The sequence below is a fragment of the Syngnathus acus genome, chromosome 4 (assembly GCF_901709675.1).
Source record: "Syngnathus acus chromosome 4, fSynAcu1.2, whole genome shotgun sequence".
In the NCBI taxonomy this organism is placed as follows: Eukaryota; Metazoa; Chordata; class Actinopteri; order Syngnathiformes; family Syngnathidae; genus Syngnathus; species Syngnathus acus.
Genome location: NC_051090.1, coordinates 8,074,687 through 8,100,772, shown reverse-complemented (window position 1 = coordinate 8,100,772; position 26,086 = coordinate 8,074,687). Strand labels below are relative to the sequence as shown.

General features: G+C 40.1%; 1 protein-coding gene across 6 annotated transcripts; it reads left to right on the top strand.

Annotated features, from left to right (window-relative positions):
* Nucleotides 1-651: 651 nt before the first annotated feature.
* On the top strand, nucleotides 652-26,086 carry LOC119121334 (arf-GAP with coiled-coil, ANK repeat and PH domain-containing protein 2-like). Of its 6 annotated transcripts, none has more exons than XM_037248774.1 (26): nucleotides 652-1,080; nucleotides 6,440-6,497; nucleotides 7,512-7,631; nucleotides 7,866-7,919; nucleotides 8,685-8,743; nucleotides 9,342-9,525; nucleotides 10,927-10,971; nucleotides 11,056-11,151; nucleotides 13,487-13,561; nucleotides 14,428-14,439; nucleotides 15,475-15,531; nucleotides 16,480-16,592; nucleotides 16,842-16,893; nucleotides 17,088-17,188; nucleotides 17,289-17,394; nucleotides 17,481-17,692; nucleotides 18,083-18,152; nucleotides 18,323-18,417; nucleotides 18,578-18,780; nucleotides 19,325-19,426; nucleotides 20,032-20,124; nucleotides 20,311-20,552; nucleotides 20,619-20,728; nucleotides 20,797-20,907; nucleotides 21,275-21,336; nucleotides 25,032-26,086. In XM_037248774.1, exons 1-26 carry the CDS (start codon nucleotides 1,028-1,030, stop codon nucleotides 25,133-25,135), a joined length of 2,589 nt encoding a protein of 862 aa, XP_037104669.1. In that variant the 5' UTR covers nucleotides 652-1,027; the 3' UTR covers nucleotides 25,136-26,086. The 6 variants fall into 6 exon arrangements, with proteins under 6 accessions (XP_037104669.1, XP_037104670.1, XP_037104671.1 ...); XM_037248779.1 differs by lacking the exon at nucleotides 652-1,080 and adding an exon at nucleotides 5,137-5,159; XM_037248775.1 differs by lacking the exon at nucleotides 14,428-14,439 and having other exon boundaries at nucleotides 653-1,080.

Here is a 26,086-nt window from a genome sequence, read left to right as displayed (position 1 = left end):
TTGTGGGTGTGCAGTGAAAACTTGACACATGTAATCTTTCTACCCGACAGTTGATGGCAGTGTTCAACAGCAGATTGGATTTGTCCCCCTGGACTACTAGCAATTTACAATAGGATAAAAACCACGATCGAGGTCATGCTCGAATTATTTACAATTCTTCCGCGGTCGCTGTTGAATCTGCAATTTAAAAACTCTCGTTACACGCATAAACATGTCTCATTCGTCATCAGATTGCATTCAGTACTTTAAAACAAGCGACCGATGGAGATATCTATTTCATCTAGTAGTACAGCAAGGAAAGAGCTTGTTTATCCCGGGGACTCATCAACAGTAATTCCAACGGATCTTGAAGCCTGTGACTGGGTGCAAAGATAATAAATATTGAGATAACAACTCACTCGTAATGCATGTGTTTTTGGCGAGTTCACTACAGTTTTTGAAAAATATTCGATTGGTATTACAGGGCTGTTAACGCAACTTCGGTTTCGGGTTATTATTCGGTTATAACCAATCTTTAGTGAAAAAAAATATAATTTGACCTAATCGCGCAGATTGTTCATTTGTTACTTAGTTATATTGTGAATGGCGGGCCAATCATTACTGTGTAGTAGTTGAGTCGGTCGGTTGCGTCGCATCACGTCTTACGTGTATAGACGATCTACGTAATAGTCCGTAGTAAGTGCGTGGAAGAAAAGCTTCTCCCACTGGCTGCCATGAGCGAGACACTCGGCGACACTTTCCGTACCCGTGACCGATTGCCGTGTCCGGAATAGTCGAGGATTCGGCGTCATCGCAGCCCGCTTGCTCTCGTTTATGGTTACATTTGTGCCCCTTGTAAAACGTAGCTGCTGGCCTTTTGAGGCTAGCTGGCTAGTTGACTGACGGACTCGGCGGCCAGCTGGTCGGACAGCGCAGCGGTACACTAACGTTAGCAAACAAGCTAATTAGCCACAAAGACTCAACCTGGATTACCGTCTTGACGATCAAATAGCGCTCGGGTGTTTAACGATCACGCTTACGCGGCAACATGAAGATAACTGTGGATTTCGAGGAATGTTTGAAGGACTCCCCTCGGTTCAGGTGAGCGATGACAACTGTGTGTGAGTGTGCGTGCGTAAATGTCCATTTCTCCTTCAATGTTTATTTGACAAACCTATCATGCTAGTTTTATGCAGAGCAGTATTATACTGCAAGCGGCCACATTACTATTTTGGTCTCAAGAAAGCTGAAGCCAGCCGAGCAGGAAAAAAAAAAAAAAACTCACGAAGTAATATAGTCGCAAGTGGGGTCTCTTTAATGCCGATCAATTATGTAAAGAGGACCTGCAATTTTTAATGTGGATTATTATAAAATTATTTTGGGACTTGATTGCATTGTGTTGATATCCTCCTATATCATAATCACAATTAAATAGACGCCAGCGTGCGCATTATTACCACTTCATTTGAATTTCCATTCGCCTATCGGATTCCCACACGTCGCCATTCATGTCCTTATGTCATGGATTGTGTATGATGTCACCCGATTTGATCAGGGTGTAATCGTTGCATGATGACTGGACACATTTCACAGTCCCAATGAGTTTCGGTGTGTGAAAGGCAACTAAAAGTCTGTTTCAAATGTTGATCTTCTGCTCTAAACATCCACATTTGCTCTCGTTTTCCATTTCCCAGACATCTGAGAAAACGCCTCTTGCGTTCCTTTCTCGACCTCCTTATTTTGTGATGCAGCAACATCCTCTCTTCTCATACAAATGAGGAACAGATGTTAAAGAGTCATTTGTGGAGCACAAGAGAGTGTCTTGAGCTGTTGCGTTTCTTTGAGTTGCTGGTCAAAACTAGTGTGATCGGTGCAGCATGTCTTAATTCTTCAATTCCTTTTGACAGCAACTTTTTCAAAATGCAGAATGGATCATATCAGTTAGTTTAATCTTGTCATCGGTGACCTTTGGTTTGATAAGTCAAAGCTACTAGACTTAGCTCTTAGGTCAGATGGTTCATTGTTTATCACAAACTGACATGGAGTGATGAACTCAAACCTGTAAAAGTGTAATTTTAAGTAAAGTTGAATAAAAAATGGTGTACAATCCATTGCTGGATGAACTTCTGGATACTTCTGTTTTTTTTTGCGGATTCAAAGATAGAAATAAAAAATAGAAGGAGTATTTGGCCTATGACAGAGTTTTGTTTCTATTGAGGCCTTGGTGATTTAACACCATCGTCTGAGATGCCTGACATGCTTGTAGGCTGACTCATTGTTTTCCCTAGGTGCAAATTATTGATTGAGTGTTGTGGTGTTTGGGTTAAAGAAATAATTAAGCAGATTAGAGACATAATTTAGCTACAAATTATCACGCATCTTTTGTTTCAATAAATGGCTTTAATGAAAATAATGTTTTTTTAGATTTGCCGTCAACTGTCATTACAGCTCATTAATTGTTGACATGAATGTGCCGTGTCGCCACTATCCAATCTGTAGCTTCAATGTCATGCTAATGTATTTCCCAGAATGCTGTGCAGTTATTACCACATTCATCCATGACTTGTGACCTTTTGGCCATTTAGTAAAGTCATCACTGCAGGTTTATCACGTGTGGATGAATCACAGATTATTTCCAAACCGTTTTCCATTCTTTTTCCACCGCCCCCCAACCCCAACGCCTTTTGCCCAGAGAGGAGGATAAAGCAGGAGAGAATGGATGAAAATGTGATCCGTACACCAGTATAGTGGAGCAGCGTTCATTCACACAACTGTTTTCCATTTTAGTGTTTGCTTTCAACATTGTGCCAGAGAATATGGAACCCCCCCCAAAGAGAGAAAGAGAGGGGCTTTTTTTCCAAGTGGTAATTTGGCACAAGCTTCTTCTTTTTTTCGCACATTTCCTAGCTGTCTATGTGCATAAACCATGTTGATTTTTCTTAATTTGACAAATTTACAAGATGCATGAAGTAGGTTATATGAAACATGCTTTGCTGTCTTGGTTACAATGAGGATGGAAATTTATAGTTTGGTTTAAATTTTTACACTTGTGTGATGGTGCGTATTACAACATCAGATGAGCTCGGGTGTGTTGTGCTATATGAAGGAATTGGTCAAACGTTCCTGCTTTCCCCTCATTTACCGACAACTGTCGAGTCAGCAGATGACAGGCACTGAACCTGTACCCGGTGAGCAGTACGCAAATTGCCATAGATGAGCGTCACTTGGGAGGCAAGCTGTACGCTTGTTAGCATGCTCGCCCTGTTGCTTTCTGATTTAATTAAGCTGCGGGCCATTTCCTTTTAATTAGCATTTGTTATGGTGATTAAAAGTAGGGGACTGACAGGTTTCTTGCTAGTGTCATCATACACCTTGAAGAGAAAATTGCTGCTCTAAATGTTCACCCCTTTTTAAGAAAATGTTGTTGATGTTGTGTAAACCTCCATTGGTGTGTTCCACAACAGCGGGACGCCTCGCCAAAGAACCGCTGCTCCACTTTCAAACAATTACAGGATCTCCGTCATAGCGTTGCGCTCACCCCATTCTCTGCATTTCTATCGACAATAACCAAGTTATACTGTTAATTTTTTTTTTATTTTTTTATTTTTGCCACAGACTCTGTCACTATAATGTAGTGGACTTCCTGTCACCAATCAGCATTTTTACGCTGTACAGCGAATCCCTGCTAATCTCAGTGGTGAAAGAATGAACCCTGCTTCAAATAGTAAAAAAAACATGTTTTTTTTTTTTGTTTTTTCCCAAGAGTTTTATTTTTGACAGCATCACATACATTGCCTAGCAACACCTGCCTCCAAATTTTCTCATTTTCGGTCTCCAATTACAGCAACATATAGTAGGGCTACTCAATGGTAGTTTATTGAAACAATACAATGTACCGTATTTTCCAGACTATAAGGCGCACCGAAAACCTAAAATGTTCTCAAAGCGCCTTATAGTCCGGTGCGCCTTATATATGGACCAAATTCCTAAATTTAAACTGGCCTGAAGCATTGTGTCATGAAATCAATCATAAGTGGCCCGCTGAAGACTATGAATCATGAATCAAAAAGACTATGGGTCATTATTTTGTGATTATAAAGTAATTTGTTGCGTCTGAAGTTGAAATAAAAAAGAGAAAATGGAGAATGGTTTGATTCGGATTAAAAATCTGACATGATGCATTAATAGTGCGCCTTATAGTCTGGTGCCCCTTATATAAGGACAACGTTTTAAAATGGACCATTCATTGAATGTGCGCCTTATAATCCGGTGCGCCTTATAGTCCGGAAAATACGGTACTGCTTTAAGAGGCATCAAATTTGTGTTTTACGCAATTAGTCTGGGGCCCTGTGAGTGCACATGGTAGGCTGCAATTCTGACATGAATTTAAAATTAGAAGTAAGGGATGACTCAGTTTTACTCGCTGCCCTACAAACCTTTGCACGGAAAACTTGGCAGCACAAAGCCAAGGACAAGTGTCATTACTGTTCTCTGGCAGGTCCTCACAAAAACCAAAAGAAATGTAATTTTTTACAGGGAACCTTATTTTGTTATGGATTTAATACAACTGACTAGTGGGGATGTTTGTTTTAAATAGCGTAACTATCTCAGTTTTAAGAAGGAAGGCCCATCCTTACTGTGGAGAAATACCTTTTCAGTGAGAAGAGGGATCTAAACATTCCTTGAGTGCTGATTTGGCCTTTTCTTTGCTCATGTGGTTTTGCATTTTCCTTTCGATGGGATAGAGACTACAACAAACCACACCTAGTCTTTATCTAGCCCTAGCGTCAACCTCACTACCCAACTTTTTAACCGCAATGTCTTGCTTCTCACATTTGTTTTGTCTCGGACAGAAAAGTTAGAGTAGAAGACAGAAGGCTCTACTGCTGCAGGGTTCTTGTGTTAGGTTCAGTCATGACATTTCTGAAATGGAAATTTAGCCTCACATACAAAGTCTAATGTAGAGTTTATTGTCATGAAATCGTGATTGTGTGCCTCGTGGCAACTTGCATGACTTTTTTCTTTGTTTTTGTTCTGCTAGAACCAGACGTCAGATGATTTGCCAAGTGCTTTTCACTTGAAGCAAAATACCTGCATCTCTCGCCTTTCTTCACAGCAGCATGTGGGCTCTCCGCGGATGGCTGCTTATTGATGCCACTTTGAAAAGATGTGATAAGCTTGTGTGTGCACAACTATTTTGAGAATATATATTAACCAGAATACTATTGGACCGTCTTTATTGTTGCCATATATTTGAAGACACAATCCACTTATGTTTTCTTGTCAAAGGTTAAAAAAATATTAATTACATCTGTTCTATTAGCAACGCAATCTGAGCGCCCCAACTTCCATCCCAGTGTCGTTTGCAGTTTACTTTGGTACTATATTACTATCACTGAGTCCTTTATAGGCTACTATACACCACTTGACCATTAGTCAGTTTGACTCAAGAGTCTCCGATATGAATGGGCCCATGTGATCATCTAGAACACAGGTGTCAAACTCAAGGCCCGGGGGCCAGATGCGGCCCACCACATCATTTTATGTGACCCGCGAAGACAAATTGTGCATCAAATTCGTGTGTCATTATTAGAATTGCAAATTGTTTTCACTTTTAATAATATCTTTTACTGTACTTTACTGTATATAATATGAGGCGTTCATACATTTATTTGGGTTGACAGTCATAATGGCCCTCCGCAAGAAGCTATGACTACAATGCGGCCCGCCAGAAAAATGAGTTTGACACCCCTGATCATGATTATGAGGCAGTTCGGATAATGAATGAATACGTATATAAATATTTCCAAGTAGCAACTAAACATAGTTGGCCAAATTAATTGATTTGCAAGTTTCTACTGGTTCGAGGGGTATTGTTTGGAATGTCTACAGACAGACTATACAGCTTCACTTGCTGCATGTTTTTCACATTAAATACACATAATAGCTGTTTTGCCTACATTCCTGGGTAGCAGTACATTCACAAGCTTTGAGGTAATTGTCATGTTGTCCTTGGTTGAACAATGGCCGCAGTATGTTTGTGGTCTCATATTGTTCGCATTTAACATGCAGAAGGATTCTTGTAGACGGTAGTATTGTATGGTTTCTGCAGTAAAAGCAGAGCGCTACCCGAGATGTCCTCTTGTACTTTGTTTGACGTGATGCCAGATGATGTTGTTGGCGGCTGTTGATGTGACTCAAGGGACAAACAACAAACATCTGTCCCACTGCTATTACAGTAGGGTGTTGCTTTTAATCCTTCTGCCCAATTTCACGGAAACACCCTTGCGTTTCTGTCAAGCACCGTCGCTGACCTCATGCATTTCTTTCTTAAACAATCCCATGCCTTGAGTATGACAAATGATACATAAAAGATAGAAAATTCAACAAATCAAATGTATCACAACTGACCAATAAGTAAACCAAGCTGACATTTATCTTTTTAATATTTCTTCTGCAGAGCCACCATAGAGGAAGTGGAGGGGGATGTGTGCGAGTTGGAATCGAAGCTCGACAAAGTGAGTACCATGTTTGTAGATCATATTTTGTTTATTATTGTTCATTTAAGCATTGTACACTACTCACCAATGTTTTTGAAACCGAGCGCTACTTCTTGGGTACTGATGAATGCAAAGGGCAATGAGTTTGACGTACACTTCTGAGGTTAGAGGTCATACATGACAACGACAGGCTGTTTGCTGACCGCAAATACATTTTAATAGTGTTTGTCTAATATAGTAAATGCTGTTGTAATAACATAGCAATAACACTTTTTTTCTCCCCTCATCATTTTATTTATTTTTTTCTTTTTCACTGTGGATGTAATACTAATATTTCTGTGTCCTCCCCATATATAAGAGAATTATATTTACCTAGAGACCTTGGGCCCAAACTATTCGTGGTCATTGTTGCTGGACTTATTAGAGTGTTCTCACTCCCCCCTCCCACCCCTTCTCAAAATCCCACCTCTGTGACTCAGCCCAGCCTTTACTTCCTTTCTTGCTATAAAGAGGAAGGATCTACTGGAGAGTGGGAGTGTCTCTTACAAGTTGTGTGTGTGTGTGTGTGTGTGTGTGTGTGTGTTGATGGGTGGAGTTTTTAAAAAGCCACACATCCATGTAGCAACACACTCAAAACAAGACAATACAAAAGGATTACATTCTCATAATTGTTCATGAATTCTCCAGAGTCACTTAAATTTTCTCTCATGGTCACTACTCTGTTCATTCTTTATCCCTGTGAGTGTCTTGATGCAGTACATTGCAAATATTTTTTTTGTACAGAAAATGGACGGATGAATGTTGAGTTTTTTAAAAATGTTGGCTCAGACATCTCCGTGGGAGAGAATGGCGTATAGCCAGGCTCGGTTTATGTTTGCATAACCTAAAACTATCTGTGTCCCCCACCAAGTGACCCAGAAGGTCAACAAGTTCCTTTTTTATTTGAAGAAGCTAACAATGCCTTAGATTCCTACTTGACACCACGTTACCTCGTCTTCATGGCATGCTTTTTTTGATGTTATCTGTCTTTAGCTGGTGAAGTTGTGCATTGGGATGATAGATGCTGGGAAAGCTTACAATGCTGCCAACAAACAGTTTGTCAACGGGATCCGGGAGCTCGCTTTGCAATCTACCAAAGATGAAGTCATCGAGGTAAATACATAGTCTGACTCACACCTCTTTTGTGTGCTTTCAAAATAAAGCTCTGATCCAAGGTGGATTATCTTGATTTGATTGAGCCACAAACATTCAAACTCTTGTTAAGTTCACCAAAATCCCAAATTAATGTGGAGTTAAAAAAACAAAACGTTGAGCTATTAGGCCATGATTGTATGTCATCTTAACAGATTTTTTTAACTGATGTTTGTCCCCCTTTTGTCTCCACAGTCCAGTCTTTCAAAGTTTGCAGAAAGCCTTCAGGAAATGATCAACTATCACACGGTAGGTTCTTCCATGTGAAACGGGATGTGTTCTCAGTGTTTGAATCCCCTTGTTGACAGCTGGCTGATGACAAAACCCATCTGGTATGGCAGTCTGTGGCTTCAACTCTGGCCACGTCAGCTGATTCTCAAAAGTGGTTGTTACCACTTAGCGATCTTTTCGCACATGATCTGAAACAGTGCTTTGTTTGATAGTGCTAGGCTATCCTAAGCACACTACTCAGATTGTCCTCTCTGCTTTCCAAATTACATAGAATTCATAATAAGGGTGAAGTGCCTGTGAGAAATCGCTGCCTATTAGCATTTGACTAAATAGCAAAAAAAAAAAAAGTAAGCAAGTATCACAATGACCAAAAATCTTGTTTGGCAAGTCACAGAGAAGCGTAGTTTTCCAATGGGAGAGTGTTTTATGCTAATTGCTCAATACAGATTACGATCAACGATGATATGGAATAACGACATTTCAAAAATTAATGTTAGAGCTGCACATAATGATTATTTGAATAAATGATTAATGTCGTTATTATTTTTGATGAGCTTTAAAAAATCCGATGCCGTTATTATTAAAAATCGCCACACTGCATTCGCTATTTTGAAGCTTTTGCATCTCTCTCCAAGCTGTGAGTGATTTTTTTTTTGGTGATTGGCAATATAAGGCATTGATTGACATACGCCATCGACTTGTGACTTTCTTCAAGAACTGTTTGTCTTGTTTCATACATACAACCATTGTTCATCTAATTGGCAATCATCTTTTACTGTACAGATACTGTTCGATCAGGCCCAGAGATCAATCAAGACCCAGCTTCAAACATTTGTTAAAGAGTGAGTATTAAAACAATAATGATTTATGTAAGAAATGGAGGTGAATTACTTCACATAAATTATATGAGAGGGAAGAGAGAAAGCATACATTAAGAGTGGACATATATATTTTTGAAACAGAGACTTACTTCCAAATATAGCATTCAGGTGGGCTTGTTTTTTGAAGAAGCAGTGAGGCATTAACCCGAGTCAATTAGATTTTGTGGGAATTAGCCTGTTTTCGCCCCTGGCTCACCAAGGCTTAACACCCACATCAGTAGTCACAGTGCTTCTCAGATCGAGTAGGAAAATACGCTTCTCCACAATTACCCACTGCCTTACAGCATTCGAATATGACTTCATCTCTCTAAGCCAAGAGACGAGAGAACAGAGGTGATATACAAGAATCTTTCACGTGGGTGCACTGCAGACACTCTCAACCACACGGCCTCGTTAGCATAATGAAAGATGCAAAATATTTCATTTCATGTAAGCAACCCTGCCGTGGATCAAAATGAATGACAACTTGGCTTCTTTTTAAGATTCACTTATATCCACCAAGACACTTTGGCAAAACCACTTCACACTCTATCTGTCTGTGCACCTTATCAATTGCCAGTGACCTGCGCAAGTTTAAAGAAGCCAAGAAGCAATTTGACAAAGTGAGTGAAGAAAAGGATGCAGCGCTGATCAAAAATGCTCAGGCTCCCCGCAACAAGCAGCACGAAGTGGAAGAGGCTACCAACATCCTCACTGCCACGCGCAAATGCTTCCGACACATCGTGCTCGACTATGTTTTACAGGTAGGTAAAATGTATTAATCAATATATTTGTTTGAAGCTTTCATTTGAGGAAATTAGATTGTTTTTTTTTTTTAACGGACAAAAGTAGAGGCACACATATTTCTTTACTGACGAGTTTTAAAATGCTGCACCAGCAGTCATAAATTTGAACTGAAAGCCTAATTTGCTGAGTCAGGGTTTAACATGCTGATGTGGTACAAGGAAGAATGAACCGCAGATGTGTTTGAACCCACTAAATAGAAAGTAATATACGCTAGCTACCACGTGATAGGGATTCAGTTGTAGCAGTACTATTATTAGTGATGAATCGTGCGACAGATATATAGTGTGGAGATGTGTACATGCAGTTATTGATACATTTCAATAAAATTGGCGAGGAACATGTAAAAGAGGAAGTGAGGAATAGAACGTGCATGAATCGCCTCACAGCTAAGAAGCTCCTGAGGCAAGAATCAGAAGCAAAAAAAAAAAAAAATGCTGATAGGTTTGGTAGTGTGCTCCTTTGGATCTCTGCATGCTTGCTCTTTGAAGACAAAGCTTAGCTCTGACAGTTTTTCTTGCCTTTTTGTCTGCATATTGGAAATCTATGTGGCAAGCTGCTGGCACAGCAGAAAGAAATGTTCCGCTTATGGGTCTTGTAGGAAACATTTAAGACTTGGAATTTAGCTTTCCTGCTGTTTTTCCGACATGTAATGTCATTATACATTGCACAGTCTTCAGAGACATCCAACATAGAGGCAGAGAGAGCCTGGCACGTTTATGAATGACATTTGTCTCTTGTGCAACATAAAATTCACTTCATGAAGCGACCCCATTTAATTATTGACAACTGTTAAATTAATCATGGTAGTGTTAGGAACAAATAGAACCTCATAAAATATGTTGACTGAGTTAGTGTAGCAATCTATTCTAAACGTCATCACCCTGGACTAAGTTGCATTTATTTAATCTTCTAGACATGCACTAATCATGCCCAGATCAGTTGGAAGTTTGGTGCCACAATAAATTCATCAAGGATGTTCAAATCTGGTAAAGTTGCAGTCCATTTGCAGCTGTTAATTGGAGATCAAGATGAGTTTGGAAAAGACTTGCTACGCCATGAAAAAATAATTGTACATCTCTCCTCTCTACTTTGTAGCATTAGCTTTGCATGCCCAGCTAAATATATATATAAATAAAAAATAAGATATTTTGAAGAAAGAAGAAGCCAGGCTGGGGCACATGAGGATAGCAGATATCTAGTGAAACTGAGACAAGGTTTAGAAAAATTAGAAGCTACTGGTGATAACTGCCATCGTACAGAGCTCCCCCTTGTGTCAATCTAAGGAACCTTTGGTCGTGTTCATGTTTAGTACTTTGTGGCCTCCTTCACAACTTTTATTTATCTAATTCGTTTTGCAGATAAATGTGCTGCAGTCCAAACGAAGATCAGAAATCCTAAAATCTGTAAGTACGGTCTCCTACACTGTTTCATGATTCAGAGCGACTCAGCTGGTTTTGCTCAACGTATAAGGACTGTCCTCGCCACAGATGCTGTCCTTCATGTATGCCCACCTGACCTTTTTTCACCAAGGTTATGACCTCTTCAGTGAGTTACAGCCACTAATGAAACATCTCGGAGGACAGGTACCGCATATGTGCATACACTACATACCAGATTACGAAACCTTACCTTGCTCTTACAATGATTATAAAATTAGGTACAGGTAATATTTCCTGCAGAGATGGCGGAACCCCCCTCTCAACCTTTGGTATTAAATACTTGGCATAGCAATGAATGAAAACTGCAACAAAAAAAAGAAAAAAAAAGATTCTTGCCAGTTTAACGTAATACTTACACAGGTACATCAAGTGTGTACCATGTATCACATGCAAACTTTGAGCAGCAGACTCACTATGAAAAATGTTTACATACCATTACCGTGGTGTATAAACATTCATTATTATGTTTGGAGGGGAATTTGTAGTTTCATTATAACAGCATTTGTGGACTCATTAACATTTTGTCTTAGGCACAGACTGCTTTACGGTTCCTTTAAATGTGAGGTCTATTGTAGCATTATTTGAATGAATTGAAGTGAATCTGTTTGTTTTATTATAAACAACCCCTCCCCCTTAGCCCATGTGTGACTCTGAGATGGTGATCTCAGTAGAATGAGGAAGAAGGCAGCCAGTAATCCCGAGATGCATTTTCCCACCGTCAGTCTCACTTGAGTTTCGAGTCAGCTGAGAGAATGCGGTGGAGAAACTCAAGAATCTTACTGAAGCCTTGTGGATTGTTAGCGGGTGGTTCTGAGGCTATGTCAGGGAAAGAAAAATCCAAATGAGATGTAATTTTTCTGAAAGTAGGGATGGGGGGGGGGCAATTTACAGAAGAAGAAGAATGTAGTGGAGTGCATTTGTTAAAAGAAGCACGGAGCAAATAGCAAAGACTTATGAGTGAATTCTGAACGGTTCAAACAACATTCCTCTAAACTGGAGTGGTGAGACAAGGTTTTTTTTTTTTTTTTATCTCTCATGTGCTGAAATTGTAACCATCCTTCCCAAGAGAGAACAGTATCAAGAAAATAGAAACTTTTGTTGACACATTTAGGACAGGATGAGAGGCGGAGTTTAATCTCTCATAGTGATCGACGCAGAAGGAAGAGGCACATATGGAAACACGTGGCTTCAACAGTCAAAGGACAGAAGAGGAAAATTAGGAGAGGAAGAAATTCAACCATGAAGCGTAACCCAGATGAGTGAATCTGGAAGGCTGCATTAAAGTGACAAGGGGGAGAGAATCCGCATCCAAACAGCGGGAAGCAAGGACAAGAGGATTAACTCTGCTTCTATCATGAAACTGAAGAAGGTTGAGCGGCTGTGCAGGGAGGTGTGGAGGAGCTGTCAACAGGTCTGTTGTCAATGTATAAATAAGAGCAGGAAAATTACACTACAAACATGAAATATTCATTCTATTTATGGGTTATTGTGGATGGGTGAGGAAACGAGGCAAGTAAATAAATATACCTGTGAATTTTTCTTAATTAGTCGTTGGTAAGGTATTTTTTAAATTCAGTGTGGTTATTATGAGAATGCTTTGTAGACATAAAATGTGAGTCACTCTCTAAAAGTTTGTGGGGAGCTTTACAGGCTCTTGAATAAAATGTATGGAGATAGACAATCGGGACTGGACTGGACTTGTTGTTATGGTTGTGACAGCCGGAAAATATTTCCCATCTGATGCTATCATACTGCTTCTCTGCCGTCCACCCATTTCCTGCCCAAAACAAAGAAAAAGGCGCAGCTCCCCCAGAAACAAAGCATCTTTTTCAACAAAATATATTTTTTAAACACCGGATAGCTGCATATTCTTCGTATCTTCCTCCACATTAACATTATATCATATTAAAGTACCATTCTCCCCCTAAAATAAAAATGCTTCTTCCTCCTAATTTTTTGTAAAGGCGATTCTCTGCCAAAACAAGCAATTTTCATTCATATAATATTTCAAAATAATTCACACAAATGTTGATTAAAATAAATTTAAATGTCTCTTCTCACCTTCTGTTCATTTTGCTCTTTGCCCATCGACTTATAACCGGGGAATAATTTTCTTCTCTTGTCCTCATTTTTAAGTTTTTTTTGTTGCACCAAATTATGAATAGACTCAAACCTCAACGCCTTGAAGCTAACTGGCACATTTGTGGCATCCCCTATGAAAGCAGGCATTTGTTGCTTTCGCCGCCAATCAGAGGAACATTTGTTTTTATTCCATGAATATAATGTTGAAATGGAAAGTTGAAGAGAATCATTCATTTTCCACCTGATTTCACACAAGATTACCCCTTTGCCAATGGGTCAGTTTTGTTTGCTGGAATCGAAAGGGAATATGAAGCATCAATTTTCTTTTGCAATGCAATGCAATGTTGAATGTGGTCAGGTGGTTTAGCATGTCTGACTAATCTGTTGTCCTTGGCAGTTGGACCAGCTGGTTGTGGATGCTGCCAAAGAGAAGCGGGACATGGAGCAAAAACACTCCACCATCCAGCAAAAGGTACAGATTGGTCTAAAAAGATGGCCCTGATTTTATCCAATGTTCGACTAAAACAACTAAAATAGCAGTCGAATATGCAGTCGTCAATGAAATGTTTGCAGTTAGGAATGCCCACAAATGTGAAAAATACAAACATGGTCTACTCATGCATATATGCTTTGTATTTGTTTGACGTAATCAAAACAATTCAAAGCCTAGACTTTGTATTGACTTGACACCTAAATTATGTAAAACCACATTTTTTTTTCTGGATATGCACATTTACCTATAAGATCTTTTAAATACAAAATCCAAAGGAAATAAGTTGTCTAAAGCTGAAAGTAGTGATACGAGACAAGATGCCAGCCACTCACCGTACTGTACACCGAGGTCACGGAGGTAGTACTGCACTCTCAGGTGTGTGTAATGTGATACCACTGGATGAGCTCAAGCACACACCAATGCATTATTAAATGTTGACAGTAAATAGCATAACATTTAAGTGGGTCACATACTAATGCTCTACTGTGATAGGCCTTCTAGTTATATTCTGTACATATCCTCATTACTATACAAAAAGTACACACGTAGCGGTATCTGTCTGGTTGTGTATGGTTGTTTGTGAGACGAGGTATTTATTTTCATGTATTGTCGTTTTCATCCTGTGCTGTCGTCTTGGCTCACTAGTTGTGTTGTTCGCATATCCACTCTTTTTTTTTTATGCAAGGTCATGTTTGTACCTTAACATCCTCTCCTCCTCTTTCAAATGCTATCTGCCTGCTTGTCTGTCTGGCTGCCAACCAGCACTTCGTCGTCTCTATCTACTCTACCATCCTAACCAAATGTCTGATCCTCTTTTTCCCAATTTCTTCTTCTACTTACCTCAGGCTGCTTTACAGGTAAGCACTGTTTGCTCACCTTTTTGCTACCTTTGGCTTCCATTCTGTGGACTACTATTTGTTTCTTGGACAAAAAAACGAGAAACTCTTCAAGACAGCGGCTTTAGTAGACCACAAGCATCAACAGAAGATTTTTGCATTTCATAATTTTATCATATGATCATCAAAACTGATTTATAAGTTATAACATTTTATTCATAGATTTAATGCCTTTCAATAATCAATTAACAGTTTCATTTCAACTGGCATTATTATTGGAACCCATTTTAAGACAACTTTGATGATACACATTCAGTTAGAGATTACTTGGCACGATGTTATAGTTGTCTCCAACCGTGTGATTTTCCTTCACGTCTACACATTTCTATCCTCACATCCATTGTTTTCTGAATCATTCTCACTGTCTGCACTACTCACCTATGACACTCTGGCCACAAGGGAAAGAGCATGACTGCTTTCACGACAGATTTCCACTGCTTGTCGTGAGGAAAGGCTGAGTGTGTAGCTGCTAAGCTCAGTGGCACATAAATGTTTGATGACTTAGCACGGTCCCCTTTAATATCGGATTTCCAACACACACACACACACACACACACACACACAGAAAACACAAAAATGGGCACACAGGTGACCTTCTGAGCGTAAGGCCTTGATAGGAAAAGCAGGAGCAGTAGGGGCTGTGACAGATACAAACACACAGCCAAAGAAGGATTTATATTTGTTTAGGAAATGGATATGCTGCTTGTAGATGCCTCACTCAAGCTTTAGATTCAGAAGCTTTTTTGACCCCATAAGGATATCGAAAAATAAGCTTTCGCCCACTCGACTGGATTGTTGATAATGAAGATTTTCAGTCGTTTCCACTATGTTTGGTATCTGGTGAGTGAGCCTGTTCTGTGCATTTGTGTGCATCTCTGTAGATATTTGTGAGCTGTTGATATATTTGTTTCTGGCTTACATTTCTTCTATTAGCAGCAAATCTTTGTTAGGGCCAAGAAGTCCATGTTTCTTTTCTTTTTGCTGTGTGATGTTTAGGAGGTGACGGCGTTCAACTCAGACCACCGAAACTTTTGTGCTTGGAGGTCATCCTCCGTACGTAGTATCACTTGCATTGATTTCTGTTTGGTTTCCGTTTTCTAACCCGACATTTCGCCATCTCGCCTTTGCCATACTAATCAACCAAGACCGCATTGCAGTTTGTGTGTGTCTGATTGCACCTACGACTGCCCTTTCTAGAGTGCTACACGTGATACACGTGTAGATGTTTTCATTTTGTGGTGTGTTTTGTTGTGATGCCCCATCGTTGATGCCGTTCACTGTGAAGCCCTGTCATCGTATTGAAGTCAACAACAGTGTAGCATAGTGCACATCATGCATTTATTTTTTGGGTCTCAATAATGCTTGAGTTACAGTTGTCATCAAGAGGCGAATGTGACTTTCACTCTTGCCTTCCTTTTCGGTATCTTTGTTGTGCGCCCAAAAATAAACCCCAGTTGTCCTTGTGTGTTTCATGTGGACCGACCGTGGTATTCATTCATCCATGTGCATGTTATGAAATGGTAGTTTGACTGGGCTGTCAGAGTTCTAACATATTTTATCTCTCTTTATTGGAGTGAACTTTGCAGATGAGAAACCTACTCCGAGTGTCAATTCTGATGATGTCACGGCCAGCGTTACATTTGTCCCTGAAGTGTAGCTTACCTTAGCTGTAGTTGGTTGACAGATCACTTGTCCTAGATGTAAAGTGAGTCCGCAAGGATATACGTACTCACACACGTTGCAGTCATCCCAGTGTTCAGTGTAATTTGAAGCGGATAAGCTAGAGGGGTTTTATCACAGTGTAACAATAGATCACTGAGGTAGTTGAAGTTACAACACATCGGCTTGTTTGACAGCAGCAGTTGCTTAGCAATAACATTTGAATATAGTGGATTTTATTGTTTAGTTCTCCTAATTTTTTTGCAAGGATTGTGTCTTATTGTTTAGTTTTCCTAATTGGTGCTGCTTTCTATTCATCACTTCCTTTTCCTCTCTCTGTAGGACTTCTCAACCGACGACACCAAGTTGGAATACAATGTGGATGCAGAAAATGGCATTGCCATGGAAGGTTATCTTTTTAAGAGGGCTAGCAATGCCTTCAAGACATGGAATAGGTATGACAGGATCGCTTCAGATAACATGAATTTCAGAGTATGGAGGCGAGACAAGGCTTGATTTGGATCTCTATGAATGAAGAGATATGTAAATAATTGATAACTGATATTTTAGTTGGTTTATAGTGAACATGATCATGGGACTACACCATTCATTTGAGTAAACCGAATAATATCAAAATCAATTTGCAATTGTATCCAACAAAGGTATATATTTTCCCTGCTCACAACCGCGTGATCTCTTTTCAGACGGTGGTTCTCCATTCAAAACAATCAGCTGGTTTACCAGAAGAAATTCAAGGTATGCCCAGTGGCTCCCATAGCACCAACCTCAACCAGTAGACTTTCATGTCTGTTGCTTATTAATTTCTCAGCCCGATAGGTTTCTTGTGAAAGAGAATAATTCTGATAATTTTGTAGAAAAAAATATGTATGTATATTATAAAAATGAATATAATATATTCAAAGTATGGTCTGTTTTCGATGTTGCCCCAGGACAACCCGACGGTGGTGGTGGAAGACCTGAGGCTATGCACAGTCAAACACTGTGAAGACTTAGAGCGACGCTTCTGTTTCGAGGTGGTCTCACCCACCAAGTAAGTAAACACTCAAATGTCCTGTCCATCAGTCTATAGAGCAGCCACGCCCGAGCACATTATGCAGGCAGCAGTTGTGTGACCTTGCTTTTCCCAACAGGAGCTGCATGATGCAAGCAGACTCCGAGAAGCTGCGACAGGCGTGGATCAAAGCGGTCCACAATAGCATCGCCACTGCCTTTCGTGACAAGGGAGATGATAATGAGGTAAAAAAAAAAAATCAAGGGTCAAGTTTCAGTAAGGAGCATTTTAATAAATCATGACTGTTTTTTTTGGGGGGTTACCATCACAGAAGCTGGACAGCAAGACTTCCACGTCAACGGGGGGAAGCTTAGACTCTGGTGGGGAGCCCAAGGAGAAATCACTAAAAGGGGAAAGTGCCCTGCAGAAAGTCATCGCCATCCCGGGCAACGCTTGTTGCTGTGACTGCGGCCAGCCAGATCCACGCTGGGCCAGCATCAATCTAGGCATCACTCTTTGTATCCAGTGCTCTGGAATTCACAGGTAAAACTATTGTGATTTAAAAACTCATGCATTTGTTGTGATTTGAAGTTTTGTGGCGACAAAATGTTAATCTCAAGGGATTTCTGAGATAATCTTACTGAGATGACTATCCACGCTTTGAGTTGAAATATATAAATATAGAAAACTTAGTTCTTTGCCATACCAAAATATGTATTTTACACAAGGCGTATCTATTTACTTTACCACAAGTATTTATGGAAACAAAATTGAACAACATAATTAGAGATCAACATAATGCTGCTAATACCTTTGCAGCAGTTTTAATTGACAGCATCTTAGACCTCTTAGTAATGGATCTTCCTGTCCTTCAAGGACAGCAACAAAAGACCAATACTAATCAACCTTGTGTCGATATTTCTTCATCTGCAGGAGTCTGGGAGTTCATTTCTCAAAGGTCCGGTCACTGACTTTGGATTCGTGGGAGCCGGAACTGCTTAAAGTAAACGCAGTTGATGTTCTTAAACTGATTCACTAAGCGTGTATACGCTTTCATAACACTTTTAAGTCATTTGCAATTAAGCTTTCTTTCATTCTTATTTTATGATGTTTAACAAGTGCTTGCAGGTCAACCCCAAAAATGTTCTCTCTCTTTTCACCCATCTTTCACAGCTAATGTGTGAACTTGGAAATGGAGTTATCAACCAGATATATGAGGCGCGGCGAGAGGAACTGGGAGCAAGAAAACCACAGCCAGGAGACCCAAGGTATACTTTTATTTGAGTCTAAGTTTTATATTTAACGCTTTTTTTGTTTTGAAGAATCATCCAATATTATTATTTCGATCAGCCAATATCAGTAAACAACTTTTGAGAGAGTCAAAACCTCCGAGTTATTTATTTGCTCTTCCCCTTTTCATTTGAGCAGACACGAAGTCGAGGCCTACATCAAGGCCAAGTACGTGGATCGCAGGTTTGTGCGCAGGCCATCTGACGAGGAACTTCGGTGCAAGGTGGTGTCCCTCAGCAAACAGGAGAAGAGACTTAGCAGCAGCTCCGAGCACCTGCCACCGAGACCGCCGCCACCCACCCCCAAACTCCGACCTGGTTCGAACACTTCGGGACAATCAGGTGAGCGAATGAAACGATGCATCCTTGCTCGGTAGGCAACATTTTGGGCATGTCATAACACGGATGTCTTCAACCTTATTTGAGTGTAAGTGAGGGTAGCGGGTGACAGAAATGATGACACAAGCACAACATCTTAAGAGTCACTCTTCCTTCCCTCATCGCAGCCTGTCCTATTCCCCTTGCGCTCACTGTGCTTTCCGCACTGTTGTGAACAAGTCTTTTGGCATAGTGTATGTTCTCTGTGAACAGCATATGTCTAAGCTCTGTTTGCCTGCCATTGCCTCTTGTAGTCTGTGTCCTCCAGTGTCAGCTGAGCTGCTAGTGAAACTATTTCTGCCTTCACGCTTCCTCTCACTCTCCTCTCTTTGCTTCTTTGTTCCTTGTCATATGTTGTCCCCGCCCCCGCCCTCTGGCTGTTCTTTGCTACCGGACTAATACCTGCTCCACCCGCCTACCTTAAATCGCCCTTCCCACCCATCCTGCCTCTCAATACCCCGCGCAACCCGATACCCCATTCCCCAAACGCCATCATCCCTTTGCAAAGCTGCTGCCGGTGGCTCGGAGGCCCGGCGGGACTCTCTCTTCTGTCCTGACGAGCTCCATTCACTCTTCTCCTACTTTGACAACTCCTCCAAGCTCAGGAGCAGTAAGTATTCAATGTTAATGTTTGGCCTGCTTCTCCATCCCATTTGGTCCATTTGGCTCTTGCTAATTGGAGGCTGTGATCCTAACAACCCTTCATCCTCTGACCTTCTCCTCCCTCATCCAGACTCTACTAATAGTGGGTTTCTTTGTGTGTTGTCTTTTTCCCGGGGCAGGGAATGATGCACTCACACAGTTGTGGTTCCTTGATTAATATCTTCATGTTGTTGTGCTGTACAGAGATGATTGGTGGGATCTCTCCTCATGCATCCCATCTACTATCTATGAGTAATGATATCAAGAATAATGAATACTGTATACTGTTTTATTCATAAGCACAAAAATAGCACAAAGTGATAGTTTAATCAGTACTACATCAACACAAAATTGCAAATGAATAATAATAATAATAGTAATAATAATATTCAAGAAATCATTTTATTGAGACAATACTCAGTCCAAATCTTACAAGCAGGGTGACAGCGTAAAATGTATCGGTATTCCTAATACTGAAGTTACGAAAGAAACAAATGAGTTCATCAAACAAATTCAAATTTTCAGATTGTTTACATCCATATTCTTCAATGATGGTCTTTTTCTCCTCTGCAGTCAAAAGTGCAGACAGTGGAATCCAGCATAGTGCTGATGGCAGCAGGGAGATGCTGGCCACCACTCCCTCTAGTGGTAGTTTGGCAGATGGAGGTAAAAATAAAAAAACATGCAGTCTTCTCATCCAATTGTCAATCAATTGTAAACTAAACTAAAGCCATATCCACACTAATTTGGGTTTGAAAAACATGTTTGATATCAGTTTGTGGATGTCTTAAGATGCTTTTACTCATTCCGTTTAAAAGCTGTAAATGCAAATATTTTGTCCTGATTATTAAGATGTTGCTGAGACTCCACCCATACCCATGGCAGCCACCACCATCACCTTGCCTCCACCATCACCTTGTAAGGAGACGGTGTTCTACGAGCCCAAGGAGTACAGTTCGGGTCTTCAGCTCTACTGGGCTTCGTGCGCCTGCAGTCTACCTGACATGGCTGAGGCGCTGGCCCATGGAGCTCAAGTTAACTGGGTCAACATGGAAGACGACAAGAAAACACCGCTCATCATGGCCGTGCGGGGGGTAGGACATATATAAATATGTTTTGCCTTTAGATTTTGATCTTATTTCCCTCATGTTTCATTCCAGGGCTCATTGGTGACCTGCGAGTTTCTGCTGCAAAACGCGGCTAATGTGAATCAGCAGGATGCTCAAGGTCGAGGACCTCTGCACCATGCCACCATGCTGGGACGCACAGGGTTGGTTATCAGCACTCTTTAACGATGAAACTTTAGAACACGTTACATTTAACTTGTCTCACTTTCAGGCAAGTGTGTTTATTCTTGAAAAGAGGAGCCAATCAGAATGCTGCAGACATTGAGGAGAAAACACCGCTGGCCATGGCTGTGGAAGCAGCCAATGCAGACATTGTTACATTGTGAGTATCATTAGGTTTTGCCTTGTCGTCACTTTCTTTGTCTTGTGTTTACAAACTGTCTCCAAGCTTGAGCTCATCAATAAGGACGAAGGGGTCTCAACCATCATTCTTAAATCTTGTTTTACATTTTCTCCTGTCAGTTTACTTGTCTGTGTGAATGCACAAGAATCCACCACAAGGTGTCACTATATGATCACATTCATCTCATTTGTTATTTGGTGCTCGGATTATTGCATAGATGCAATCTCTCAGCGGCCGGTTAAAATCATCTCTCATCCGTAAAGCCACATTGTCCCGAAAGTAGATTATTGATCTCTGATAAGAATATTTCTAATGTCATTTGGTTTCCTCTCTCCCTGCTCCGCAGGCTGCGGCTGGCCAAGATGAACGAGGAGATGCGCGAGGCCGAGGGACCCTACAGCCAGTCAGGTCAATATAACGCCAACAGCCCAACTGAGATGCAGTACAGGAAGTGTATGCAGGAGTTTATCAGTCTGCACCTGGCTGACAGCTAATGCATAGTACGAAGGTGTCACAAAAACAGGCTCAGCTGGGGGGAAAAAAATACAGAGGCCTGCTTGTACAGTATTTTTTTTTAGGAGGCGCATTTTTAACAGTTTTGTGGTTATCATAAATCGCTGGAGTTTTTTTCATTTGCGTCTTACAAATTGGAATTCTTGTCAAGACACCTCCAGGTAATGGAAAATGATCTGGGACGCTTCAGTGCGCAGCACTAATGTGACACTCCGCACCTTGCTGCAGTATTCTGTTTCAACATAGGAAACTCAACGTTATGCTAAGATATTTACTGATGTCGCACAATGAAAAGCTGCTCTAGGATAGTAGATCGAGTGCATCCTCCCTTTAAATTCAAGGAGACCACATTTGCTCATTTTAGTCACACCCTAAAGTACTACAATACGTTTTCTGCTAAGTCACAATATTAAACATGTTTACTTCAATCTTTGGGCAAATTATGCCCATTTAGTTTATAAAGTAGTGTATTATACTCTATACTAGGGTGTTATTTTTTTAAGTGTGGATTCACCTGAATTCCTTTTAGCATCTTTGCAACTAGTGAATTGTCTCTTAAACTTCCAATGCCACTTTGTTGTTGAATGTCCCAAACATGAAGCATCTTTCTGTTACGATGTTAATATGCAACAATCTTGATGTCTTAGCATTTTGTTTTTGGGCAATTCTGTAGTGTATGCACATCAAATGCGGATACAAAAATCTTTTATGCTCGGGATTGAACAAGCAGGTTTGACTGATGTTGTAGGACCAAAGTTTCGCAAGTAATGAACCTGATGTTATGGTCGGTGTCGAAAGCCTGGAGCATTTGTGTATGCTCATTCAATGTTATGGCAGGAAATCCAGAATTGTACAAAATGACTTATGGTCCTGATTATTGTTTGGTTTTTCATGCAAATTAGCACTGATAATTAGCTTTTGATGGTGAAAAGATCGTGGCATTAGAGGAGGGGGCTGTGGAATTGTGTACATAGGACTGAGTTGTAGAAATGTACCACATTTTCATCTGGTGTTGCTGCTCCACGCAGCCCCAAATATTTGGACAGAGCACAAGCACTTTGATTAAAGGAGCAGTGTGTAGGATGATGGAGTGGCCCCCAACACATGGGCCTACTTTTCTCTAAATCCTTTTTCTCAAACAACAGAAATAGATGAACACTCAGTTAAGTCTCACAGTTTTTTCTGTAAACATACAGGGGAGGTTCTCTGTTGACGACATCTTGAGGTTACAAATAGCGCCAAATGAGTAAGAATACGACGTCACTTGCACGTGTGATTTTTGGTCTATATGTGTCCATTAGTTTCTCTATGGTGCCTGTTTTTGTCAGCGGCCTAGCTGATGACATCTTGGACTGGTAGCCAGTAAATCAAAACAATCAAAACAATTGGCTTTTCATATCAATATTTTACTATAATTGGACATTTATGATTGTTAGTGATTGCCAACGGCACATTCAAAGTGTTTTTGTCGCTTTCATAAAATGGATCAAATATGCTTAAATAAGCTTCAAATATGCTTTGTGAATCAGTTGTTGTAGTTTTTGACTACTCTAGGTGACACTCTGTTCAATATTGGACTGAAAGCACACAGACTTAAACCCATTTACATAAACCAACAGAGCCATCTTGAAGAGTCAAAAAATACAACAAAGCAAATTTGAAGCTTTATTTTCCCCATCACTACTCTACACACTGGCCCTTTAAATGATTATGACCCAGCAGCGCCCTCTGGTGCTTTTTAGGTAACTGCTGGACTGTCGAATGCCTTTGCACGTTGCTTTTTATTTATATTTTAAAGAAGAAATCATTTGTCACTTTTGGAATGTTTTTGGACCTATGATGAGAGAAAATAGTAAGTATTTACTTGGTGTGAGCTGTTAAAAAAAAGAAATGAAATCGATGATTACTGACTACGGTGCTTGCTCGTCTCAAGAGCAGTCCGCAATCACGGAGCGAGGAACACTAACAAGTGATTTGATGCCATCGTCATCATTTTCACATTCGCTCTTGGGTAGATGAGGGCCTCATCAGTCAACCAATCAAATAATGAATGACGTTGCTCATGAGAGGTACATCACTTTGTTTTTTTTTTCAAGTAGGCTTGCAATCAGTAAAGCTGTATGATTACAACTTCACAAATTGTCACTTTTGGGGAAAAAAAAATGTATTTTCATGAGTGGCAAATTAAGAGCTTTTGGTTGTTTCAGTCAGTGTAAATTCCCACTCCAGAGTTTGTGCCTTTTTGTGTTTGCTTCTTTCTTGCCCCAACTGTATTTGTTGTCAATACAAGACTGCACTTTAAATACAATACAGTTGCTCATAATAAGCTAACTTCTTGTGTGTGCGTGAGTCTCTGCTTGCTTCTCGCTACTTCTGCTCCATCTTTTTGGGCCTCGTTTCTCTTTTGTATGTCCAGCCACGCCGGCGCTCTGACAGGTATGGCTGACGATTCTTCTTTTCCCTTCTGCTTCTTCTAAATGTGACACTTTTTGTTTCCATTGCCATCTGCTGACTGGCTGATCATTTCTCATGTAATGCCAGGTCATTTCTATTATGATGTGATATTGCCTAAAAGTTCATATAGGGATCCAAGTAAGGAGATGATCTCACAGTGTAAGGAACAATGTTCCACGTGCTTTAGATGGCATTGGCAAAACTTTCCACTCAAAATGACTCCTACTCAGCTAAATGTCTGACTTCCTGTTCAATTTCCCGCATTGGTCCTTGCGACTTTTTTCTGGGTGCTGCCACGATAGACATCCTCTCCAATTTAGGCTTGAAAGTGGTGCACTGAGTGGTTGTTTGGGACCCGTAAAAAACGTTTTCATCGAGGTGTACATGCATGCAAATCTTTTTTATTTTTGTTTTAGCCAGGTTGTTTGTTCTTCACAAGATTAATCAGAAACAGCGATTCCACAAAGGCCTACAGTAAATCAGTCATCATCAGTCTGTCATTTGTTTTAAAATTCATTTTAAGTTGTGTGTCATTTAGTTTCACACATTTTATCATGTGTATTCTTTATACTGAATTGTTTGTATGTTCATTCATTCATCTTCAAATTTATTGAAATGCTTTTACTGTATATTCATCCAACTGATGACCATCTTGCTCAGGGGTGTCAAACTCTGGCCAGCAGGCCAAATTTGGCCCACAGTGTAATTATATTTGGCCCGCGAAGACAAATTGTGCATCGACTTTGTGTCAATACTAAAATCGTCTTCACTTTTAAAAAATAGATATGTTTCTAGCAATTTTTATTACCATTAATCTTTGTAAAAATTTGAACAGTTCTTACTAGTCTCTGATTTCAAAACTAGTTGTTGATTATAGTTTGTTGTGCAGTCTATGCTGTATATAATATGAGACGTTCATACATTTATTTGGATTGACAGTCATAATGGCCCTCCGAAAGGAACGATGCGGCCCGCGACAAAAATTTATTTGACACCCCTGATCTAGCTGTTGATGCATAGCTCCATCCATCCTTACTTTCTCTTATACACATATCCTAAATATGAAAAAATAGGATTTGGTGATTTTTTTCAATTTTTATTGTATTTATTTGTTTTTGTTTTGCATGTTGCAGCAGGAGATGAAACCTACCAGGACATCTTCCAGGACTTCACCCACATGGCCTCCAACGACCCGGAGAAGCTGAACCGCTACCAGCACTATGACCCGCAGAGACCTTGATTATGATCCCCCCCTGTCCCCCCGAGCTCAATGTTTGATATCCAATTGGACTTGGCGATGCCTGCTTGTAAAAAAAGGCTACGCGTTAAAGTGAAGGACCAATGTTGGGCGACAACTTTAAAGTCAAGCAAGTAAAAGCGTACCGCATGTTGTTGAAGCCAGTTCAGCTCCCTCGCGTCACCTGTTTTCTTATTCGAGACCTTAGTTGGACCTTTTTATCAATCTTTTACTTTAATTTGCACAAATCTATGTCTTACATGACCACCAGTATTTACCTCAAGGTAAGACGTGTGTGTATGTACAGTCTTATATGTGTATGTCATCATGTTATAGATGAATTTATTGACATATTTTTCTGTAGTGGTGAATGCCAGTGTTTGCTGATGAAAATAGCGTCCAGCTTGACATGATTGTTCATTTTAAACACTTGTAAAGAACCTTAATTACAGTTTATGCACATCCTCTTTGTTTTTAGTCAGTTAATGTCATTTATTTTATGATTGTCAAAATTTCCATTCGAATTGCAACAGAATTTTCTGTACTTTTATCATTGTGGTGAGTTGTCCACACATTTGATTCGTTTTGAACACTTTTAACTGAAGGTTTTGTAATGCAATGTGAAGTCTGACTAGAAAAATAGAAAAAAAATCTCCATGTGTGGCAGCATAGTATTGAAACAAAAGTCATCTTCATCTTCTTTTGTGCAAGTCTCCTGTGTATGTTGTGTTCAATGTTCTTTCACTTCATGTAAAATGCAAAGATAAGTTGGGATAAAAAACAAATATGTATACTGTACATAAACATTGAAATTGTTGACTGGTACTTGAATGACATTTTTGTATATTCTCTCTACCATTTACTCTTGTAGTCCTTTTTATATTGTCCATGTGTGGCACTGTATTATTAGTCTTATTATCGCTGAAATTCAATACACACAAACTGATGAGTCAA